Here is a 19,821-nt window from a genome sequence, read left to right on the forward strand (position 1 = left end):
ATTCTTAAAAAGGTTCAGTGCACTGATTGATCCGGATCCTGTAACTGAAGCAAACGAATTGATCCTCAACACACTTCTGAATCAATATTTGTTAAACTCCCTCTTCCTGTCTCTTTCCTAACAGATGTATATATTAAAAAACTAATTTAATTAAAAAACTTAAAATTGTAGATGAGTCTCAAAGATTTTTTATTATCATCTTCAACGAAACTTACATAAATTCACACTAGTACTATTAATTAATTTTAATTAGAATAAAAAATGGGATGAAAAGATTTACACTAATGACTATTTGATCAATTCAGATACCATGTCAATGTCAAGTAACTAGTTTCATTGAAAGCCAGCACCTGATAAACATCAGTAAGAGTAGAAGAGGAAACGTGTTGGTTAATGGAGGCCAAATAACTTCCTGGAAGTGCTTAAAAGAGAAATGAAAGAAGGCAAAGAAGAATCAGCTTGCTGAACTAATAAACCCCACCTGATGATGTACTTGACCTTCATGAATGGAAGATGTCACAGTGAATACTGTGTTTTTAGGGCCAGCAAGAGCAGAAAACATGAAAGCGATATTTTAAGAAACGAAGATATCCTTCAATGGAGAAAATTGAAAGTGAAAGTGAAAGTGAAAGAGGAATACGAGTTGCTGGCTATTACTTCATTATTTCAATGGTTCAGATCTCTAAGCAACTTGATATCCATGAAATAATAACAAGGGCAATAGCTTCCTAACAAAATAATCAGTTTTAGGCAAATGGTAACTGATCAACAGAGCAAAATTGATTGCAGAGCTTTTCTTGAACACCAGAGAAACCAGCTTCTTTAAAGTCCATGGTTCTTCAGAAGTCATTTGATTATGGAAAACTCATTCAGTGGCTCTGACAAGATTGGGGAAAAAAGTGTGAAAAACTGTAGCTCCAACAAAATATATTTTTCCTGAAAACCAAGCTAAAAACAGCAATCTAGAAACAGTACACCACCTTTAGACGAGCTTATGAGAAATATGAATACCATTTTACAAATTCCAAATCCTGCCTCCACAGGACATCTCAGAACAAGTTCAATGACAGTTTCTGCATTATGATCAAACGGTGCTCTGAGGATTGACAGATGGAATTCGGGTGGCTCGACCAGTGCTGGAATTTTAGCCTGTTAGTAAATCTCAGAAGGGCGTTTAAATCTCTCTTGCAAATATTACCTGTAGCTGATCCTATAGAGTTCATGGCAGACTGAACAGCTAAGTTTCTTTGGATGAGATAAACCAGTACTGCTGCAAATAGAGTTCGTGAAGAAACAGATAACAAGCAGAAAGCCACTATTCCTTGCTCATTATCAGCCAACCACTTGTTCACAAACTTGCATGTGGCCACTTATTTATTATTACAACATGAAAATCCCTGCTCTCTAGCTCATGATTTGAATATGTTAAGTTGCGCCACCAGCACATGTAAGATTGGCCAATTCCACGTTTCGCAAGCGCATAACATTTATGCTAGTCTAGGCATGTAAAAGCTTTTAAGATTCTGATGTGAGAGCATATTTATGCTAGTTTAGGCACGGAATGGAAAAGCCACAATCTTGAAGAGAACACGATAGGTTGAATAATGCTTTATTAGGGATATTTTCAGGGGTCATTCACTTGAGAATTCAAACATGACAAGAAAGATAAGTCAATGGATATCAATTTGTTATTAATATTGGAATTCCAATCGTTTCAGATTTTAAAATACAAAGAGCAACACTACAGCTCTTTACACCAGTGGTTTACCTTTCAACAAGCTACACAAGTGTATCCTGCAAAACTGTCTTTGAGTACCTCTTTGTTGGCTGTAAATTATACAGAAGAGCTTCGGATCTCTAGTGACGGCAGCAGACAGCCAACACCAATGCTTATCGTACAACAGAGCAGCCAACCAAGGGCATTCTATTTAAAACTTTCCCTGGCTTGGTTGCTGCTAAATAATTTCCTGATCTGTGGCAGGAGAATACAGCCATCTGGATGCTCAACCCACAAATTTCATCTTGCAGTAGCTGAGCTTCAACAAAAGGGAAGCCATCTGGTTCATCCTGGCAACAAGAAACAGAACTGGGTGCATCAATGGCTTCTAACAACAGTTGTCAATGCCTTTGAACCAGGACAGCCTGACCCAATTATGGCTTTGGGATAAACAAATCTTCACAGGTATGTTTTCAATCCTCAAATGACTGCATACATATTTTCTCCAGCAGCAATGGCCAATCTTCACCGAGTTGCTGTGGATTTAGCTCCATGGCAACTTTGAAATCAAGCATAGATATTGAACTATGTGGCCTCTGCTCCTGCACACCCTCAACAGGACCACTGCTACTCTGCATATGCAAGTGATTACTTGGCCACATGCCATTGACAACCTTGTTCTGTACCTGCTGCTTGTGAACAGCGTACTTTCTTGGATCACGCAGAGACTGTGCTCCTACTAACTTGACGCATGACTTGATCAACCTCTTTAAGTACACATCCAGCATCTTATTCAACGTGTTTGCACATTCTGTCGTGACCCCTCCAAGACCTTGCGCATCTGCAATCTGCTCCATGCGTTTCCTCAGCATCTCTGTATCAGACAATCCACCACTGTCATAATAGCTAACGAAATCACCACTGCTTGCAACTGGCATAGCTTTGCGGGCCCCACCCATGCTAGCTGAACAATTTGGAATCCCTAATGGTGCAAGTAGAGGACTTCTAGAGAAGCTCAGGTGGTTTGCCTGCTCCACCTCATCTCTATCTTCCACAAAAGCAGTCTGATCTTTGTTCTGTGTCCTTGGTCTTTCGATGGGCCGTTGAGCTGAACCCTCCCTTTCATTCTCAGGTTGTTCAGCAACTGTTGGAAGATGCTGCACTGGTCTCTGATAATCACAAGGAGCCAATTCCCCATTTTCCACTACAAATTTACTTCCATTATCTTCTGTACCAATTGATCGATGTGAGATACATTCGACTTTCCCATTGGGTCCAAGTGAACTGGGTCTATCTCTGAGCTTCTGATCACGTGTCACTGACCTAACCTTTTTTGGGGACACTGGTAGGATCCCATTAGGCCGAATGGGCACGCTTTGATTTGGAATAAGGGACCCGATTTGTTCATGCCCATCTTCTCTAACAGGAGAGCTTTTTGAAGCTTGAATCGGAGATTTTGTGGGACCCGCCTCGTAACTTGGTGGCGGCGTCTTCACTTGACAGGCATTCTTCAATATTGAACGTATAAGATTATTGTGCAGTGGTAGATTCTCCCTTCCAAGAAAGCGAAAACACGACTTATCAAACTCACTCTTACACAGCTTCTGACTCAAAAATCGATTCAAGTAGTAAAAATACTTCTTTGATCTCTCAACTCCAACCTTCTTCACTATTTGAGTTCTCAATTCAACCAAATCAACTCTGGAGCTCTGATAAGGTTGCATTTCTCACGGAACAGATTCATATACCATCCAAAAACAGAGCCGCAAAACCCCCAATTCCACACTCAATCACTGTTATCTTCGTCTCCACAAAAACACAAATTTCCACACCCACATATCAAATTCAAAGCAAATCAACAGTCAACCTCAGCTTGTCTCCAGCACAAACAGTCCCAAACCCCACCATTCACCAAAATCACAAAAACCCACGATTTTCAACCTAGAAAACAGCTATTTCTGTTTCCAAATAACCCGAAACTCGCCCGCCAACAAACCATACAATGCAAACCCAAATCTCATCTTTACAACATCCAAAACCCTAAGAGATCATACTCGCTAAAAAAAACTCAATCCAAATCACCTAAAACCAACACCAATTCATTCAAACACACAATAAATCAAAACCCTAACTTCAAATCACCAAACTTTATATACACAACAAACTCCTTTCTCTTCATATACCACTGCACCAATCAAAATAACAAAAACCCACTTCAGTTTTCACACTAATACACACAATTCACAAGCTAACAACTTCAAATTTTCACAAATTCAACTTTATAAACAGAGATCAGTAAAACAAACTAAACAGAGCCCATAAAAACAAAATTGACAATGAAGTGCAAAAACTAAACTTTACGAGTATAAAATTAATGGGTTTTAAAGATTAATCAAGTAAAATTTGAAAAAACTAACCTTTGATTAAACCTCGCCAAAATAGAAGAGTTCGAGCTTGATTCCTGGCTTGTTTTATCGGGTATTGAATGTAGTTTTCGGTGTTCTTGATTTGAGAAGAAGGAGAAAGAAAGAGAAGGTTTGTGGTTTTGAGAGTATTAGCTAGCTTGATCGCTCGCTTTTGCTGCTAATTAGTGTAATAAAGTAGAGTTTTATTTTCTCTTTTTGTTTTTGTGTGTTTATTTTCTTGGTTTCTCTCTGTGTTTCTTTCCCTTTCACTCCCTCTCTCTTCGGTTCCTTCTTTCTTGCGTGGTCTCACCTTTGTGTTCTTTTAGCACAAACGTTTTCAATTATTTTTTTTAATTTTTTCTTTTCATCTTTTTTAATCCATTTTGTGATTTTCAATTCAATTCTCTAGTTTCATCCCTACCTCACATATTTTTTTAAATAAAAATATGATCTAATCCATTTTTATATAATAAAATTAATTTCTTTCTGAAATATTATATATTTAATTTGATGCATTTATGAGAATTTTTTTCTATAGTTTAATTTTATTTAGATTAAAGTTAATAACTTAAGATTCTTAAAAGTCACTCGATGCTTTATCTTAATTTTTGAAAATAATTCATAGTTTTCCTTTCAATAATACTATTTTTTTTTAATTTTTTGATAATTAAATTGGTTATAAAACTAAATACAATGGTGTTAAAATTTCATAATGTCGTGAAACATTAATTTTTTTGATTCTTGTTGAGATCTAGTATTAGATTTTATAATAAGTAAATTATAGAAATAAATTATTTTGTTGTATAGAAATAAATTATAATAAAAGTAAATATAATGACCTCATGGTTGATGATAAGTACTTTTGCAAAATTAAAAGGGTGACATTTCAAATTTGAGCGCACTTTTATTAATTTATTATTAAAATATAAAAAATGTAACTTAACCTTTCATGGCATCAAAATTTTATGAATACGAGAAGTTAAATTATTTAACTTTAAATTGCTGGTATAAAGACATGTACAATCAGTTAATTCAAGTTAGTTTTTCAATATTTAATTCTTTTTTAAAGATATCATATAAAAAAAATAAAGTTAGATTTTAATTAGTGCAACTAGTCATGAAATAACTTATTAAATTAAATGAATCAAATTAAGTTAATTTTAATTTATTTTTAAAAAAACTCAATCCAACTAATATTAGACATAATTTTTTTTTTATATAACCCGGGGTGTCCGGGTCAGCTTACGCGCACCACGACTAATCCCCGGGCCCACTGAACATCCTGCAAGCCTAGTAGGCAAATAAAACACCGCGGAGGTGACAGACGTACACGCAAGGCTCGAACCCAAGGCACATAGGCAGGGAAATCCTACCAAGGCCGTTGGGCTGCGAGCCTCGGTTAATATTAGACATAATTAACTTGTGCTGATGTCAGTCGAAGAAGAATCCCTGATTTTTGTTAAGGCAAATAACTTCATGCCACCTCTTGCTGAAGTAATATTTGTCATCGTGAGAATTCTATATAAGGTATAATTTAACTTATTAGATTTTATATTTGTTTTTCAGAAATTATTAGTTCAAGTGTCATAAAATTTAAGATCATTAAAGGTTTATCTAGTTATTAATTTCAGGATTTTAAAAAATTAATTAAGATACATATAAGTTGATCCGAACACACACCCATTAAAATAAAAAAATTGCCATCTCGGGGCTCAAAACGGATGACCTACAATTTGAAGTCAATCTAGCATGAGGTGATGTGGGAAATTGACTAGTCATACCTAACGGCATGGATAAACTTTTAAATACATATGTCATAATATTTAATATCCTCTCTAAGGCCTAACATTAGTGTGAAACCCACTTAGTACTTGTACCAACTACCAAGTACAAACTACCCTTGAAACCACATGCATAAAAGAAGAGAAGCAAGACATCAAGTGAAACAACTAGTTAGTCCCTCTAGTTTTAACCTCATATCACACCCCTATATTTTAAAAAAAAAATTAACAGAACATTTTGATGAAATTATAGTTATAAACAACATGGGATTAAGTAATGATTTCTAAACCAGAGAAACTAAGTTATTGTATTGCGAAAACTTGAAAAATACAGGGACTGAATTGTTATTTACTCTTGTACAAACAATCGAGCACTAAAATGCACGAAGCAAAATGACCTTTTCGTTATTCATGGATTCTTACTACTTTATTGCCAAGTATGGAAAGGGACTTGAATATATACCGATGCTTATGGATACCTCAAATATGATGGCTGGAATTCTTCGGAGAGTGATTTTGGATACACTTTAAGAACTTGAAATTTAGTATTGTTCGTAATCATTGATGTTATATCGTGCGTGTTGAAATCCAATAAACGTGTTTTTGATCGGAAAAATAGACAAAAATAAGATAATTTTAAAGTTTTTTACTTTTAAAAGAGAGATGCATCTCTACTGTCTTTATGAGACAGCAACCAAACACGTCTTAAGAAGCATTTCTTTGAGTTTGTACAAGAGCAAACTCACAGCAGTCGTCACTCTCTTCAATTAAAGGAAATATGGATGTAAGGTTTCTAAATTTCTGGAAAATTAAGTGGGGATGAGGGTTTACAACTCACAGCAGTCGTCACTCTCTTCAATTAAAGGAAATATGGATGTAAGGTTTCTAAATTTCTGGAAAATTAAGTGGGGATGAGGGTTTACAGACAGTTGTTCTCTCGGTGACTTCACATCAGCTACACAGCAACATGGCTCCTGCTCAGACAGCTTCCACCTATGGAAGGGTCAACCTCTTGACTAAAAGCCTTCAATGTTATTCTCATTAACGTTGCCATAGTGATGTAAAATTATCAGATGATACTCTACCTTCACAAGGTCAAAGCAATTATGCGACGATCCTTGCGTTATATTAGACAAGATAGCACCAACACTGATTTTTCATAATAAAAGGTATTCAATCCTGTGAAGTTATCCCATTTACAGTGGCATGATGTTCCTGAAAGCAGATACATGCTTAGATCATGATAGAAATTGATCTGAAGAATTTTTTCGAAGGTATGGCAACGCGCAACGGATTTTTAACACAGCAAATATGTTTCATCAACCTAATCCGCAGTTCACAGAACAAGATATGTAGCCTTCAAATCTTACAAAATTCTGTAGGTATTCGAAAAATCTAAATTTCTTTGCCACCGTTTCGGAGGGGGGAGCTTGTATTGTATCATCCTGAATTATCCCGTAATCTAACAAATATTAGATAAAATCAGTAGATGACAGCATGTGGAGGTACCTATATAGAACACCACATTTTTGTACTTTTCGAAGTAATCCATGATCTCCCATGTACATTGCAATTTCATGTTGCAAACAAAATATATGTAAACACATGCATAACGACTTACGCAACAGCTCTCCCAATAATTTGTTGTGGCTTCAACCAATGCTGACCATTAGCATACAAGCTCCTGTCATCCAAAGGATTGGCGTCTCCTGACAAAATTAGCCAATATCAAATTGAACATCAGTCTCAAACATTTTTTAAGAACTTTTCACTTGTACCCCTTATAAAACTACTTAATAGGCTGAAAGATTGTCCCTTTTTATCCTTCATTTTAATTCATCTTCATATTTTATTCTTCAGAGTAGAAGAGGATTAGGTAAGATAAGCAGATGTGTACTCAAAGAAATTTAACAACTTGAGGTACAGAACGTGTTACCTTTAGGAAGGATGTCAACATTTCCATTATTTTCCTCTTCGTGAACCTACAAAGCAAAACAAATGTACATTATGAAAACTTCTTGTTAAAAATCAAATAGTATCACACAAGACTAACGCGGGATCGCAGAAGCAAGACTTCTGTCGCTGCTTGTCCGATCTGCACTCCCCTCCCCACCCCACGAAAGAAAGAAAAACGACAATCTAAACAAACAGTACTATTCTCATACCGCTACGATAAAATGCACGCTGTGATGTAACGAATCGACATAGTTAGTTTAGAAATCTGATTCAGGTAACCTAACTCATTCTGTGGGTGGTTACAGAGCCAGCAGATACAAATTGAAGTTCCAGAAGAAATGTGAGTGGGGTCAAGATGAGCTAAGGGCCTTCCTTCTTTTGTTTAATCGGTATGCTTCCTTATGAGAAACATGAAATATACTATGATTGACACTAAAATAAACAAGAGTGGATGCACAGAAGCTTATATTTCCTTGTAGTAGTTTCCTTTCTATATGGTCACTATGTCCATAAAGAATACATTTTCAGTTTGGAACTGAGTGGTCAGCATAACACTTTCAACAACCCTGTGCAAAGTGCCCAGCATATTCTACAATAAACAATAAAATATGACAAGCATGTTTAGATAACAAAACAAGAGGAATCTCGCAGATATTGGTACCTCAATTACTCGATGGACAATTGGAACCGGGCGTCCCTAAGCAATGCATGGAAGATATGTTAGTCACAGGGTAAAAAGAAGAATATAATGGTAAATACATGTAAGACAGCAAGAAGAAAGAAATAAATTTGGGATACAATCAAAGCAAAAGAGAACAACTTTGTGCCTAACAATGTCCATGTTAGCTAAATTCACAGGAATGGCATCTATATGTTAAGGTAAATACAAAGCTGAATCGCCTTAAATTAACTCACGCACCTCTGCTTATATCAAATTCCCACTAAAGTTCCTAGAGTTGAGGTTTAGACAGCTAAAATGGGTTCAAACAAGATTCATCAAAACACCCGCATTACCACTTTTTAGTTCTCCGGTGGCACTACTGCTCCACTCGCATAAAAGTGGGACCCATAACAGTAAAATGGTAGGTCCCACCTTTATGTAACCGATGAAGAAATAACACCTGTTTGCGTTTAGTTGTTACAAAACAGAATGGACAGAAAAAGAAGAGACAAGAACGTGCTTGGTTGAAGAGATGAAGACACGAACATAAAATTGATGTGTTCAAAACAAAAGTGCATGGAAACATGTAAAGTCTCTGTCTCTTTTATTCCGATAAGATACCAAATGCTACCCTAATGTTTTCTCCATTATTTTCTATACGCAAAAATTCAACAAAAAGATGTAGTAAATACTAGAAACATTGACTAATAAAAAATATCAAATATAAGATCAATAAATCTCAACAGTCACCGTAACAACAAAAACAAATTAGAGATAGAGAGAACATACTTCTACATTGTACACAACAATCTCTCCAATTCGAACGGGGGCCTTGCTCATATGCAAGAACAGAATGTCACCCTGCTGCAAGTCAAGACAACATCATAAAAACCACATCTTGTCTACGTTCATATTCATATCTAAACCAAAAAAGAACAAAAACAAAACATGGGATTCTTAACTCGTTTGAAACCAGGTTCCATACTCCCAGAAAGAACAACGACAACAGGAGATTCACTACCAGTTAAACACATTAAGACTTTCCATATTATTAAAACTGTTAATCTATATGAAATAAAATCCTCTAATTTAAATTGAATAAAATCAACCCTTTACTCCTAATTTGAAGTGATTCAATCCCATTAATTAAATTAAATAACTAATTAATAATGCAGTAATTAACAGTTTATTTGTGAGTGATTTGTTTGAAAAAAATGGTTTTTTCTTTTAAATTATTGTGTGGAGGTTTATTTAAATGGAACTTTAACTTCACTAACTTTGTAGATATTTTGCAAATATTTTGTTGCTAAAAGGGAATTGTAGCAAAATCATTGCATGATTGCTTTTTTCAGTTTCTATGGCGTCAATGATGAATCTTGTACCGCACACATACTGGATATGTTTCCACCTATTCTGATGTTTTTCTATGCCTTTTCTTGTTGCAGCAAGGCAATAGTCAGTCTTAGATACGCAGGCGTCGTCTCTGTCTATGCTTCCAACTGGAGTCAGAATCATTGCATGGCCAGTTGATCAGTTCAAGAAAAAGCGAAGTGCTGGGAACTCACCCTAGTCCAACTCGCCTATCTTACGCAGAGGATGCTTTTTCTGTAAAACAAGAGGCAACATCAGATTATATTTAGCTCTCCGATTTAGCTCCTAAAGGAGAATTCCTGCCAGCTGGCCAGCTGGGTATCATGCAAGCAAGTCAAGCAAGCAAAAGATACCTTTCATTTATAGTTTATATTGTTATTTGCATGATTTCTGGGGAAACAAGTGAGGTTGACTTGCTTGCTCTGAAAGTTGATAATTCATATTTTCCTAATTACTTCCATCAGTTTTTCATTGGATCATTCCATCACCTGCTTGTAAATGGAAACACATTGTTATAGATGTTTTTAGAGGATAAACAAGGTATTTTGTGAGATAAGCTGGAAGTGTTAGTCTAGCTGATGCTGGTTTAGATGTTTACCTAATCCTTTTCCACTTAGTTTTCTCCGGGTTCCCCTTTGATGCATTTTCTGCCTACAGGTGTTAGATTGTTTTCGATCCGTGTTGCATTTGAAGAAACTTCTGTGCCTTTCATGCTTTCCTGTTCCATACTTTATTACTGCTCTTCACTCTCTCCTGTTTCTTTTCTATTTGCCTGATTCCATATGCAGAGATCGTGTTGAGGCTGCCAGAAGTTGTTCAGTGAAGATCTGAGGACAGGAATCCCAGTAGGGGCTTCAGTTTTTTGGCGGAAAACTTCTGATCTGTACAACTATATCATAATAGTGCCGGAGTAAACTCTTTAAAGTGTTGCTTAGAGATGATTAGTACTAGCTAAAACTGGAAGTTTTCTTTCCCCCTCCTCCTGATGAAAAAATTCGAAGAAAACGTGGTGTCATCCTATGTACAGGAATATCAAATACGATATCATTTTTCGAATGTCTTAAATGAAATTTCACCCATGCATTGACTATATCCTTCTGCTACTATTATATTCATGAGGCACGAACACTTCAAGTAAGAAATAAAGCAACCAATGCACATCAATTTGTTCTTGGTTGTGCTTTGAGACACAATTTTTCTTGAAATAGAAGAGACATAAACAGATACGATAAAAAGAGCATGCTCCTCTGTCTTTCTTGTTTTATGTCTGGAATAAAAAATGTACGTTTTTATCTTTTTGTTATGGGATACTAATCAGATGCAACTTCAGGGGATTCATGTCATGACATGGGTGACATGCCCCGGCGTAAACTGAAGTCGTGATTGTCTTTCCTCGATGAATATCGAATTACAGCTTCTCTCAACTTCTCAAGTAATTCTGTGTTTTACGTTAGATATCAAGTGTATTAAACACATTCCCATCTACGTTGCTAATTTGGGCCCTTGTTGAAAGACGTCGAAGAGCTAGAATTGTTTTCCTTTCTACAAACCCTGTAGTTAAGCCCTAGGAAAGTCCATTTACCTGTCTCAGGACTGGTTTTGTGATTTCTTAATTGCTTACAGAACGCCCTACCTAAGATAGCTTGCTCATGACAGAAGGCTTCTCTCATGTTTCTATGGAAACAGTAGGGGGCATTTGATACAATTTTAAAGCATATAATTGCATCACTCTATCAGCAACATAAGACTGATGCAGACAATGTAAAATTAAAGACGATAGAAAAATGGTACAGCGGAGAAAATGTGTGGCTGATTATATTTAGCTCCTGAAGGAGAAATAATCCCCTCTGGGTTTGAAGGTAGATAACAAACAACAAAAAGGTACCCTTAAGTTATGGCAAGAGGAGTGTCATTCTAGTCTAATTTAAATGATTTTCGCTTCCAGCCTTCTTCGTCATCATATACCTAACTTCAGCTCGGCTTTTCTCCGAAGAATTTGTTCTCATCAAGACTTGTAACTCTTTAAACTGTGTAGTGTTGTTGAATTGTATCAATGTCCAGTCCCTTCAGCTTCACCACTGATTCAACATGCCCCTTGAGGGTGTTTAGCTCCCTCAGCCTGTAAAAACCATCCTTCATGAGTATAAAGATCGTAGAAAAACAAGAGCTTTTTCGTTCCCCCATTCATTGAATATGAAACATAACGAATACGGCTTGCTTACCTTGCCATCTCAGCCCTCCGCTTGGCTTGCTCGGCGATCTCAGAAAGCTCCCTGTAACTATTCTTTTCAGAAAACATATTGTGGGAGGTCTCAGGAGGTTGAAGGCCATGGAGGGTCCTCTGTGCTGTGGCCCACTGAGCTTCTCTCTCTTCTTTGCCGTAGTCTTTCTTTGTAGTAAAGGCAGTCTGTTACAAGACGATAGCGAATGAGCAAATAAGAAGGACACCGAGGCAGAGAAACAGACTCAGACTCGGGATTTTGTTATGAAAAAATATACCTTGTTCTCCAAGAGATTATCCCAAGCCTTCCCACTCAAAATGTAGCGGATTGCGAATTTGAGGATATCAAGCGGCACATATGTCACCACGCTAAATAGCCAGATTACTCCAGCCCATCCCCAGCCACACCCCTCAATACGTGCAAAACCCCAATTTGCATAGACCGCTATCAATGTTGCGACCTGTCATTCAAGAATGGTTCAAGGCGATGGGTTAGGTTTTGCTAATAATCTGATCTGATTCATTTTCAGAATATAAGCAAAATATTTGACATCCAGCATGAGGATCCCAAGATTATCATTGGCAGAAGGTTAATAAAGCACGTTACCATGCTTTAGAAAACATGAAGCAGCCATAACAAAGTAAGCCTGGTAGGGATGGTTGTTTAACAAATAGTGATAAAGCCGATAGAATAAATCCTTACCAGCTGAGCAGCTACAAATGCACCAAGGAGAAGGAATCCAGGACGTTCAACAAAAGACCAGCTGCGAGATCTTGTGACAAAAATAAGTGCCTGGCTCACGATACTCACTTGTAAATACAAGGCTGCCATCATTTCCTTATCGTTATTTCTCAGTGACCTGACACCAAACTTATCCTGCATAACCGAAAATGTATAAATACATAAAAACCTGAATAAACGAAACCACAAACCGATAGTGAGATTGAGGAGTATTCTTACTGAAAAGAAGTCGGTGTCTTTCATAATCCAGAAGAATAATACTGTCATCAGTGCCATGTAACCTCCAAGCACAATGCCAGTACTAAATATCTCTTTAAGTTTCCAACTATCGGGCTGTGGGGATGGCTTCACTCGATCCTTTGATATTGTCATGATCGTTCCTAGACGTTTGATGATAAACAAAGTCAGAATTGTTCTCAAGACAATTCAGTTAAATAATAACTTGCGTTAAGAGAATGATGCAAATATACAGAAGAGTAAACTCAAGATCTCACCATCATTTAGAATAGCAATAATCAAAACCATGAATGGAGCGAAGTCAAACTTCCATATCAGGGCAATAAACATGAAGCCAAACTGCCATTTTGAGAAGAAATAGAGCAAGAATTTGAATCAGTGTCTCGGATTGATAATAGTTGGATAACTACACATGTAATTTGGTACTTACGACAATACGAATGGTAATTGAAACTGCATATATCTGCCAAAGAGAACAACCAGATCAGAGATAGTTAGACTCTCACAAATTCTACTCCTTTGAACACAGAAATAAAACAAGCAGAAAATGTAACTAACAGTGTAATTCTTCATCCTTTGGAATATAGCCCTGCTGGTCAGCACTGCACTTATAATAACACTAAGTCCTGGTTCAGTGAGGACAATGTCAGAAGCACCTCTGGCAGCATCAGTTGCATCAGCAACAGCAATTCCAATATCTGCCTTCTTCAGAGCAGGGGCATCATTAACACCATCTCCTGTCATTCCACAGATGTGCTTCCTCTCCTGTAGCCTCTTCACAATTTCATATTTGTGTTCTGTAAAAAATATATATAAAAAAAGTGTTAAGACTAAGAAACATGATAAAAAGTAATCAAAATCCTAAAAAATAATCATCAATAAAAAAATGAAAGTCGGTAAAAAAACAATGCTAAAATTGGTGTGGGGAGAGGGGGCTGAAAATGCACAATCTTTGAGAGAGAGAGAGAGAGAGAAACATTGATAATAAGGCAGCTGAAGTCACCTGGAAAAACTCCAGCAAATCCATCGGCCTTTTCAATCAACTCATCCACAGGGAGAGCCGCAATAGAAGCATCTTTGTCTTGGCCGAGCAATGCAGAAGAGGGATACATGTTTGTTCCCATTCCAAGCCTCCTGCCAGTTTCCTTGCCAATTGCAAGCTGATCCCCTGGACATCGAGGAAACAACAAACAAAATCTAAGAAATCGCATCAGAGCAAATTTCCAAGGGAGATTGAAACAAAATTTACCAGTAATCATCTTAACATTAACACCAAGGTGGAGAGCTCTTCTGATGGTTTCAGCACTGTCATGCCTGGGAGGATCAAACAAAGGCAACAAACCAACTAGCTGCCATGGTGCACCTGCAGCATCTTTTGATTTCTCAGGTACTTCCTGCATACATTTCATTAAATGAAAGAAACAATAAGATCGGGTTTATTTGAATAGCACAGTGACAAGATGTAGATAAACACTAAATTGCAGACCTGTTTTGCAACACCTAAAGATCTAAGTCCACGTTCAGCAAACTTGTCAATCACAGAATGAACCTTCTTCTTAACATCTTCCTTGCAATTGCACAGAGTTAATATCTGCGTAGAAACATAAAATAGGGAATGAGCAGGTGGTTATCACTCTGAATGCTGATCCCTGAATTGGTAAAAGGAAAAGCATCTTACCTGCTCGGGGGCACCCTTGCTAGCCCGGTGCCAGTTTCCATCAGAATCAATGTAGGTCAGAGCAGTCCTCTTGTCCACAGGGTTGAATGGAAGGAAATGAACCTCTCTGATCCCAGCTCGTGCCTGCCAAACAATGAAAATTATAACTGTTAAGTCCTGTTTTTTTGTGCAACCTCAGATATAGAGAACTCGGAGAAAACTGCATTGAAATGGCTATACCTCCTTCGGGTCTGCAAGCATCCCTACAATCGCAGCATCAATAGCATCCTGATTTTCAGTCCTTGAAGCTCTTGCTGCAAGAAGCATAACATGCTCCTTCTCCACACCCTTTGCAAACACTTCAATCAAGCTCGTATCAACAGTAAGCTTGTTCAGAGTTAGAGTCCCAGTTTTGTCACTGCAAAGAACATCCATTCCTGCCATTTCCTCGATGGCAGTCATTCTCTTGGTAATAGCACCCTGTTGAGAAAGTCTGTGGGAACCAATAGCCATGGTGACAGATAAAACAGTAGGCATAGCAATAGGAATTCCTCCAATCAAGAGAACCAGCAAGTTGTCAATTCCATCTCTGTACTTGCGATGTTGTATAGGGTACATCACTATAAGCTCGGCGATTATTCCAACAGCAATTGAGCAAATACAGAAATTACCAATGGCAGTAAGAACTTTCTGGAAATGTCCAACTTGATTGGTGCTGTCCACAAGATGGGCAGCCTTACCGAAAAAGGTGTGCACACCAGTGGCAATCACAACTGCTTCAATTTCACCTTGTTTACATGTTGAGCCAGAAAACACTTCATCAGAAGGGTTCTTGGTGACAGGAAGTGACTCCCCAGTAAGGGCAGATTGATCAATCTTTAAAGGATCACCCTCGAGAAGACGAGCATCAGCTGGAACGATGTCTCCCAATTTAATGCTGATAATATCTCCTGGAACCAAGATTGAAGCATCTTGCTCGCTCCATCGGCCATCTCTCAGAACCTGAATTTTTTTCAACATAAATGATTAAATAATCTTGCAGTACTTGCAAGAACTAAAGTATAGAGCAAGAACTTGTGAAGTTCAGTCATCACCTTAGTCTTAGGAGCAAGACCAGCCATGAGGGCTGCTGCTGCATTACCAGCATTGTTTTCCTCTATGAAACTAATAGTGGAGTTAATCACCAACAACACAACAATCCCAACAAAATCCTGCCAATCTGGAGGTCTTCCATCACCATTAGCCAAGGCTATGGCCATCAATGCAGCAGCTTCCATGACCCATGACAATGGATTCCACATAAATCCCAGAAACTTGAGAATCTTGCTCTCCTGCTCATCAAACACCAAACCTCAAATTTAGCAGAAAACTCAGTAGAATCAAATAGCTAACACTCTTATTAATATGTTCTTCCATTTTTTTGTTCAATAATGAGTAAAAGGTTACAAAAACTGACCTTTTTCTCTTCTAGTTTGTTTGGTCCAAACACTTGAAGCCTGCTGGCTCCTTCGTCTGCCGACAGACCTTCTCTTGTGCATTTCAGCTGCTCAAACACTTCCTCCATGGGAATCCTCTCCTGCAAAGAAAACAACATTAACTACTAAGAAACAAGAAAATCTTTCCATGATTATCATGAACCCAACTCAAAATGACACACCATATACCTTCTTACAGTAGTTTACTACAACGTTATTAGTCCTGACAACATCATACCACCACAAAATCTAACTGACAAGAGTACATACAGTATCTCATACCAAAAGTTTGTCCAACTATTGTCCATTTTTTTATATCTTTAATAAAATTAAACCATTTTTTTTTTTTGGATTTGGATTTGGATTTGGGAACTTGGATTGCCAATTGGAAACAAGATTTGTCTAGCTACATCTTGTATAACAATTTCTTGAGTGAAAAATCAAAATGGAAATAAAATAATAAACCCAAAATTTTTCACAAGCTGGCAACCAAAACTGTGGTGTGTAAACATGTGCAGCAGATAACATATCAGCTTGAGCTGAGGTTGGTCAATGAATCCACCATGGTCAAACATTTTGTCTTCAAAATTAAAAAATTTCAACCACCTTGCTTACACTAAAAGTCCAAACATTATATTAAAAAAAAAAAAATCTTTCTGCTCAATAAGCTAACACCAAAAAGGGACAACAACTGTAAAGTACAAAATCCATATTGCTCAAATTATACAGATCATTATTAATAATAAAAAAAAAACATATTTTGTTTGTGTTAAAAAAAAAGGCATGTGATTAGGTTAAAAAGAAAGAATCAACCACAGAAAAAACCCTAAAATTATTATGTTTGCCTCAAATATAAACACTATTCATAAAGTTCTTTAAATGGTAATTAAATCAAATTTAAACCACTACAGTACACGCGCCAAATATGTTTTTTGTTATCTAAAAACACAAACAAAATTATTATGTTTGCGTCAAATATAAACACTAAAACATTATCTTAAATTTTTTATTATTTTATCAAAATAAAATTATCTGAGAAAATAAATAAATGGATTTGTTCCAATGTTATTTTATCCCTACAATACCTGAACCAATCCGGGTTTAAATAGCTTTAATTCAAAGTTAAAAATATGATAAATTAATCAAAATTATCCTTATTATTATAAAAAAATATTTAATTCAAAGATAAAAATATGATAAATTCATAAAAATTATCCCTATTATTATAAAAGAAAATTGAAAAGACAATCCACGTCATCATTTAAGGAAAAACCTCACGTGAAGATGGAGTAAAAAAAACCCTTGGAGTTTCCAAAAGGCAACGTTTATTATTTATGGTAATATTTTATTTATTTAAAGTATTGGCTGATTTTGTTGATATATATAAAAGTCAAAATTATCGCCGAAATTAATGACCTGCAAAATAAGGTAAGTCTTCGACTTGATTAGATATTTTTTTCTTAACGTGACTGAAAATTCAAAATAAAATTATTTTATTTATTTAGTTGCCTTTTCGAAGACGTAATAATAAATTTTTTAAAAGAAAAATCGAACTTGAGATTAGAATTGTGGTCTATAATTAAGGTAAAAATCAAAGTAAATAAAAAAATAATAATTTCAAGGTGAAAAAAATTAATCACAACATACAAGATCGAAGATCGATTTTTAGAGAACTCAAAAACTAAAGAAAAAATCATTATTTAAGTATGAACTGAAGAATGATTCCATATAGTTTTTCGAAAAATCTCGTAAAGAAAACAGCGTGATAATTTTCTCAGGAACCAAACACATGCATATATATATATATATATATATATATAGCGAGAGAGAGAGAGAGAGGGATAGTTCGATAGATAATGGTAGACATGATGATTTCATTGCTTTCACTTTCTCAGCAACCAAACACGAATGCAAACAAAAAAAGGGTGAAGAAGAGGAAGAAAAGAGTACATACCAGATCAACAGACTCATTTTTGATCTCTTCAAGACTGATGCCGCCCTTGCTGGACATGGTTTAGCCTTGCTAGAGAAAACCCTCGAAATATAAACAAAATTCAAGAGAAAACTACAGAATCATAGTAATATTAGCTAAAGGGGGGGGGGATTGGAGAATTTAGAGGGAGAAAAGTTGAGAGTGTTCTGAAGAAGAAGAAGAAGAAGGCGAGGGGTAGGGGAGTAGCTTGAGCTAGAATTTATACAGAGGTGGGGGGCTTACGTGGCAGGGAGATTTGTGGGATTTGCAGTAGAGAGATGCCACGCTCGGGTCTTGAGACACGAGTGGGTGTTGGAATTTAATAGGGATTCTGGACTCCCTATCGGGCAAGATTTGACCCGCCCGAGTTGATCCCTCCCCCAGCCATTTTCTATTTGTAATGACCAATGGGCATGCCCTCCTCCAATATATTTCAACTCAAATTGAGGTGGTTATCAATTTTCGATTAATTGAATGTTGACAGAAAGGAAATAAAATGAAATTTTGATTTCTACTGGAATACGATATTTTAATTAGCAAAATTTTTAAATATTAAAAAAATTATGATTTTATCCTTTCGGATAGGATATGGATTGGTCCGAGATTTACAAAAAAATCAAGAAAGAATTTTATGTGTGTAACTCATTGAGAAAGAAACAAATTACCCTTCAATGATTTAATATTTAATATTTAGATCTCCGCTTAATAGAATATTATTCAAAATAAATGAAAAAATATTCCTTATGAAAGTTGTTCGATGACAAGAATTATTGTAAATATTAGTTGGAATATCAAGTTAGGTTTAGAATTGTCAATTGGATACTAAAAAATAATAAAAGGTAACATCAATACCAAGAACAATAACGAAATTATTCTAAATTAAATAATTAAAATTAAATTTTCAAGATCTATAAACATATTTTTTATTGGGAAAGTGTTTTAAATTATGACTATAGTAAGAATTAGTCAGACACTCAAACTAGCTTATATATTCAACATGAAAAATAAAATTGATCTAAGGTCTAATCATGCACGACTCCATTCTTTTTATATTTGTTGATTATGTTGGCTAGTGTTGAATATATCAATGCTCTTGAGATAAATAATAGTTTAAAATTAAAAACAAAGATATAAAATTTTAAAATAATCCAATTCCCAAGTAAAATCAATAAGTATTTGATCTTAGTGATTGTCTGTGCCATGATTGTTGAGTTACCATTCATCTCAGACGGCATGATTAATAAGTTTTTATAATTTTAATTGGAATTTATTTTTTAATTTATAATTTAAATAAAAAACATATTTTTATTTATAAAACATATTTAAAATAAAAGATTTATAAAATTATTATTTTATATGAAATAATTGATCGATTAACACTTTAAAAACACAATATATTTAAATATTGTTATTATAAAACGCGACAATTATCTTGTTGTGTTTAGAAATATTGATATTTAGTAAATATTATATTTTAAAAACATGTTATTTAAATGGTATTATTCCTTTAATTTACAGTGACAATTTTTTTAAAAAATCCAAGCTTTTGTCCCCTTGAAAACCCTAATTTAATTTAATTAATTCATTTCCCAGGGCTGTGTTCTCATGTCTCCGAAACCACCGTAA

At 35.8% G+C, this 19,821-nt stretch overlaps 3 protein-coding genes across 3 annotated transcripts; all 3 read right to left on the reverse strand.

Moving 5' to 3' along the window:
* Positions 1 to 1,666: 1,666 nt before the first annotated feature.
* LOC18100755 (uncharacterized) lies at positions 1,667 to 4,423 on the reverse strand. The gene is made up of 2 exons (XM_024604652.2): positions 4,135 to 4,423; positions 1,667 to 3,902 (listed from the first exon to the last, which is right to left on the reverse strand). The coding sequence occupies exon 2, from the start codon at positions 3,439 to 3,441 to the stop codon at positions 2,191 to 2,193; it is 1,251 nt and encodes a 416-aa protein (XP_024460420.1). The 5' UTR covers positions 3,442 to 3,902; positions 4,135 to 4,423; the 3' UTR covers positions 1,667 to 2,190.
* Positions 4,424 to 4,822: 399 nt separating this feature from the next.
* LOC18100756 (uncharacterized) lies at positions 4,823 to 9,400 on the reverse strand. Its single transcript, XM_024602535.2, has 5 exons — positions 9,310 to 9,400; positions 8,521 to 8,556; positions 7,840 to 7,885; positions 7,525 to 7,612; positions 4,823 to 7,365 (listed from the first exon to the last, which is right to left on the reverse strand). Exons 1-5 carry the CDS (start codon positions 9,358 to 9,360, stop codon positions 7,344 to 7,346), a joined length of 243 nt encoding a protein of 80 aa, XP_024458303.1. The 5' UTR covers positions 9,361 to 9,400; the 3' UTR covers positions 4,823 to 7,343.
* A 2,276-nt stretch (positions 9,401 to 11,676) lies between these two features.
* LOC18100757 (plasma membrane ATPase 4) lies at positions 11,677 to 18,386 on the reverse strand. The gene is made up of 16 exons (XM_006382102.3): positions 18,178 to 18,386; positions 16,205 to 16,324; positions 15,843 to 16,079; positions 14,989 to 15,750; positions 14,770 to 14,892; positions 14,578 to 14,682; positions 14,341 to 14,485; positions 14,095 to 14,259; positions 13,650 to 13,888; positions 13,522 to 13,554; positions 13,349 to 13,430; positions 13,074 to 13,234; positions 12,816 to 12,989; positions 12,391 to 12,573; positions 12,114 to 12,298; positions 11,677 to 12,010 (listed from the first exon to the last, which is right to left on the reverse strand). The coding sequence occupies exons 1-16, from the start codon at positions 18,232 to 18,234 to the stop codon at positions 11,914 to 11,916; spliced, it is 2,868 nt and encodes a 955-aa protein (XP_006382164.3). The 5' UTR covers positions 18,235 to 18,386; the 3' UTR covers positions 11,677 to 11,913.
* Between the last annotated feature and the right edge of the window lie 1,435 nt (positions 18,387 to 19,821).

This window comes from Populus trichocarpa, chromosome 6 (genome assembly GCF_000002775.5).
Source record: "Populus trichocarpa isolate Nisqually-1 chromosome 6, P.trichocarpa_v4.1, whole genome shotgun sequence".
Lineage (NCBI taxonomy): Eukaryota > Viridiplantae > Streptophyta > Magnoliopsida > Malpighiales > Salicaceae > Populus > Populus trichocarpa.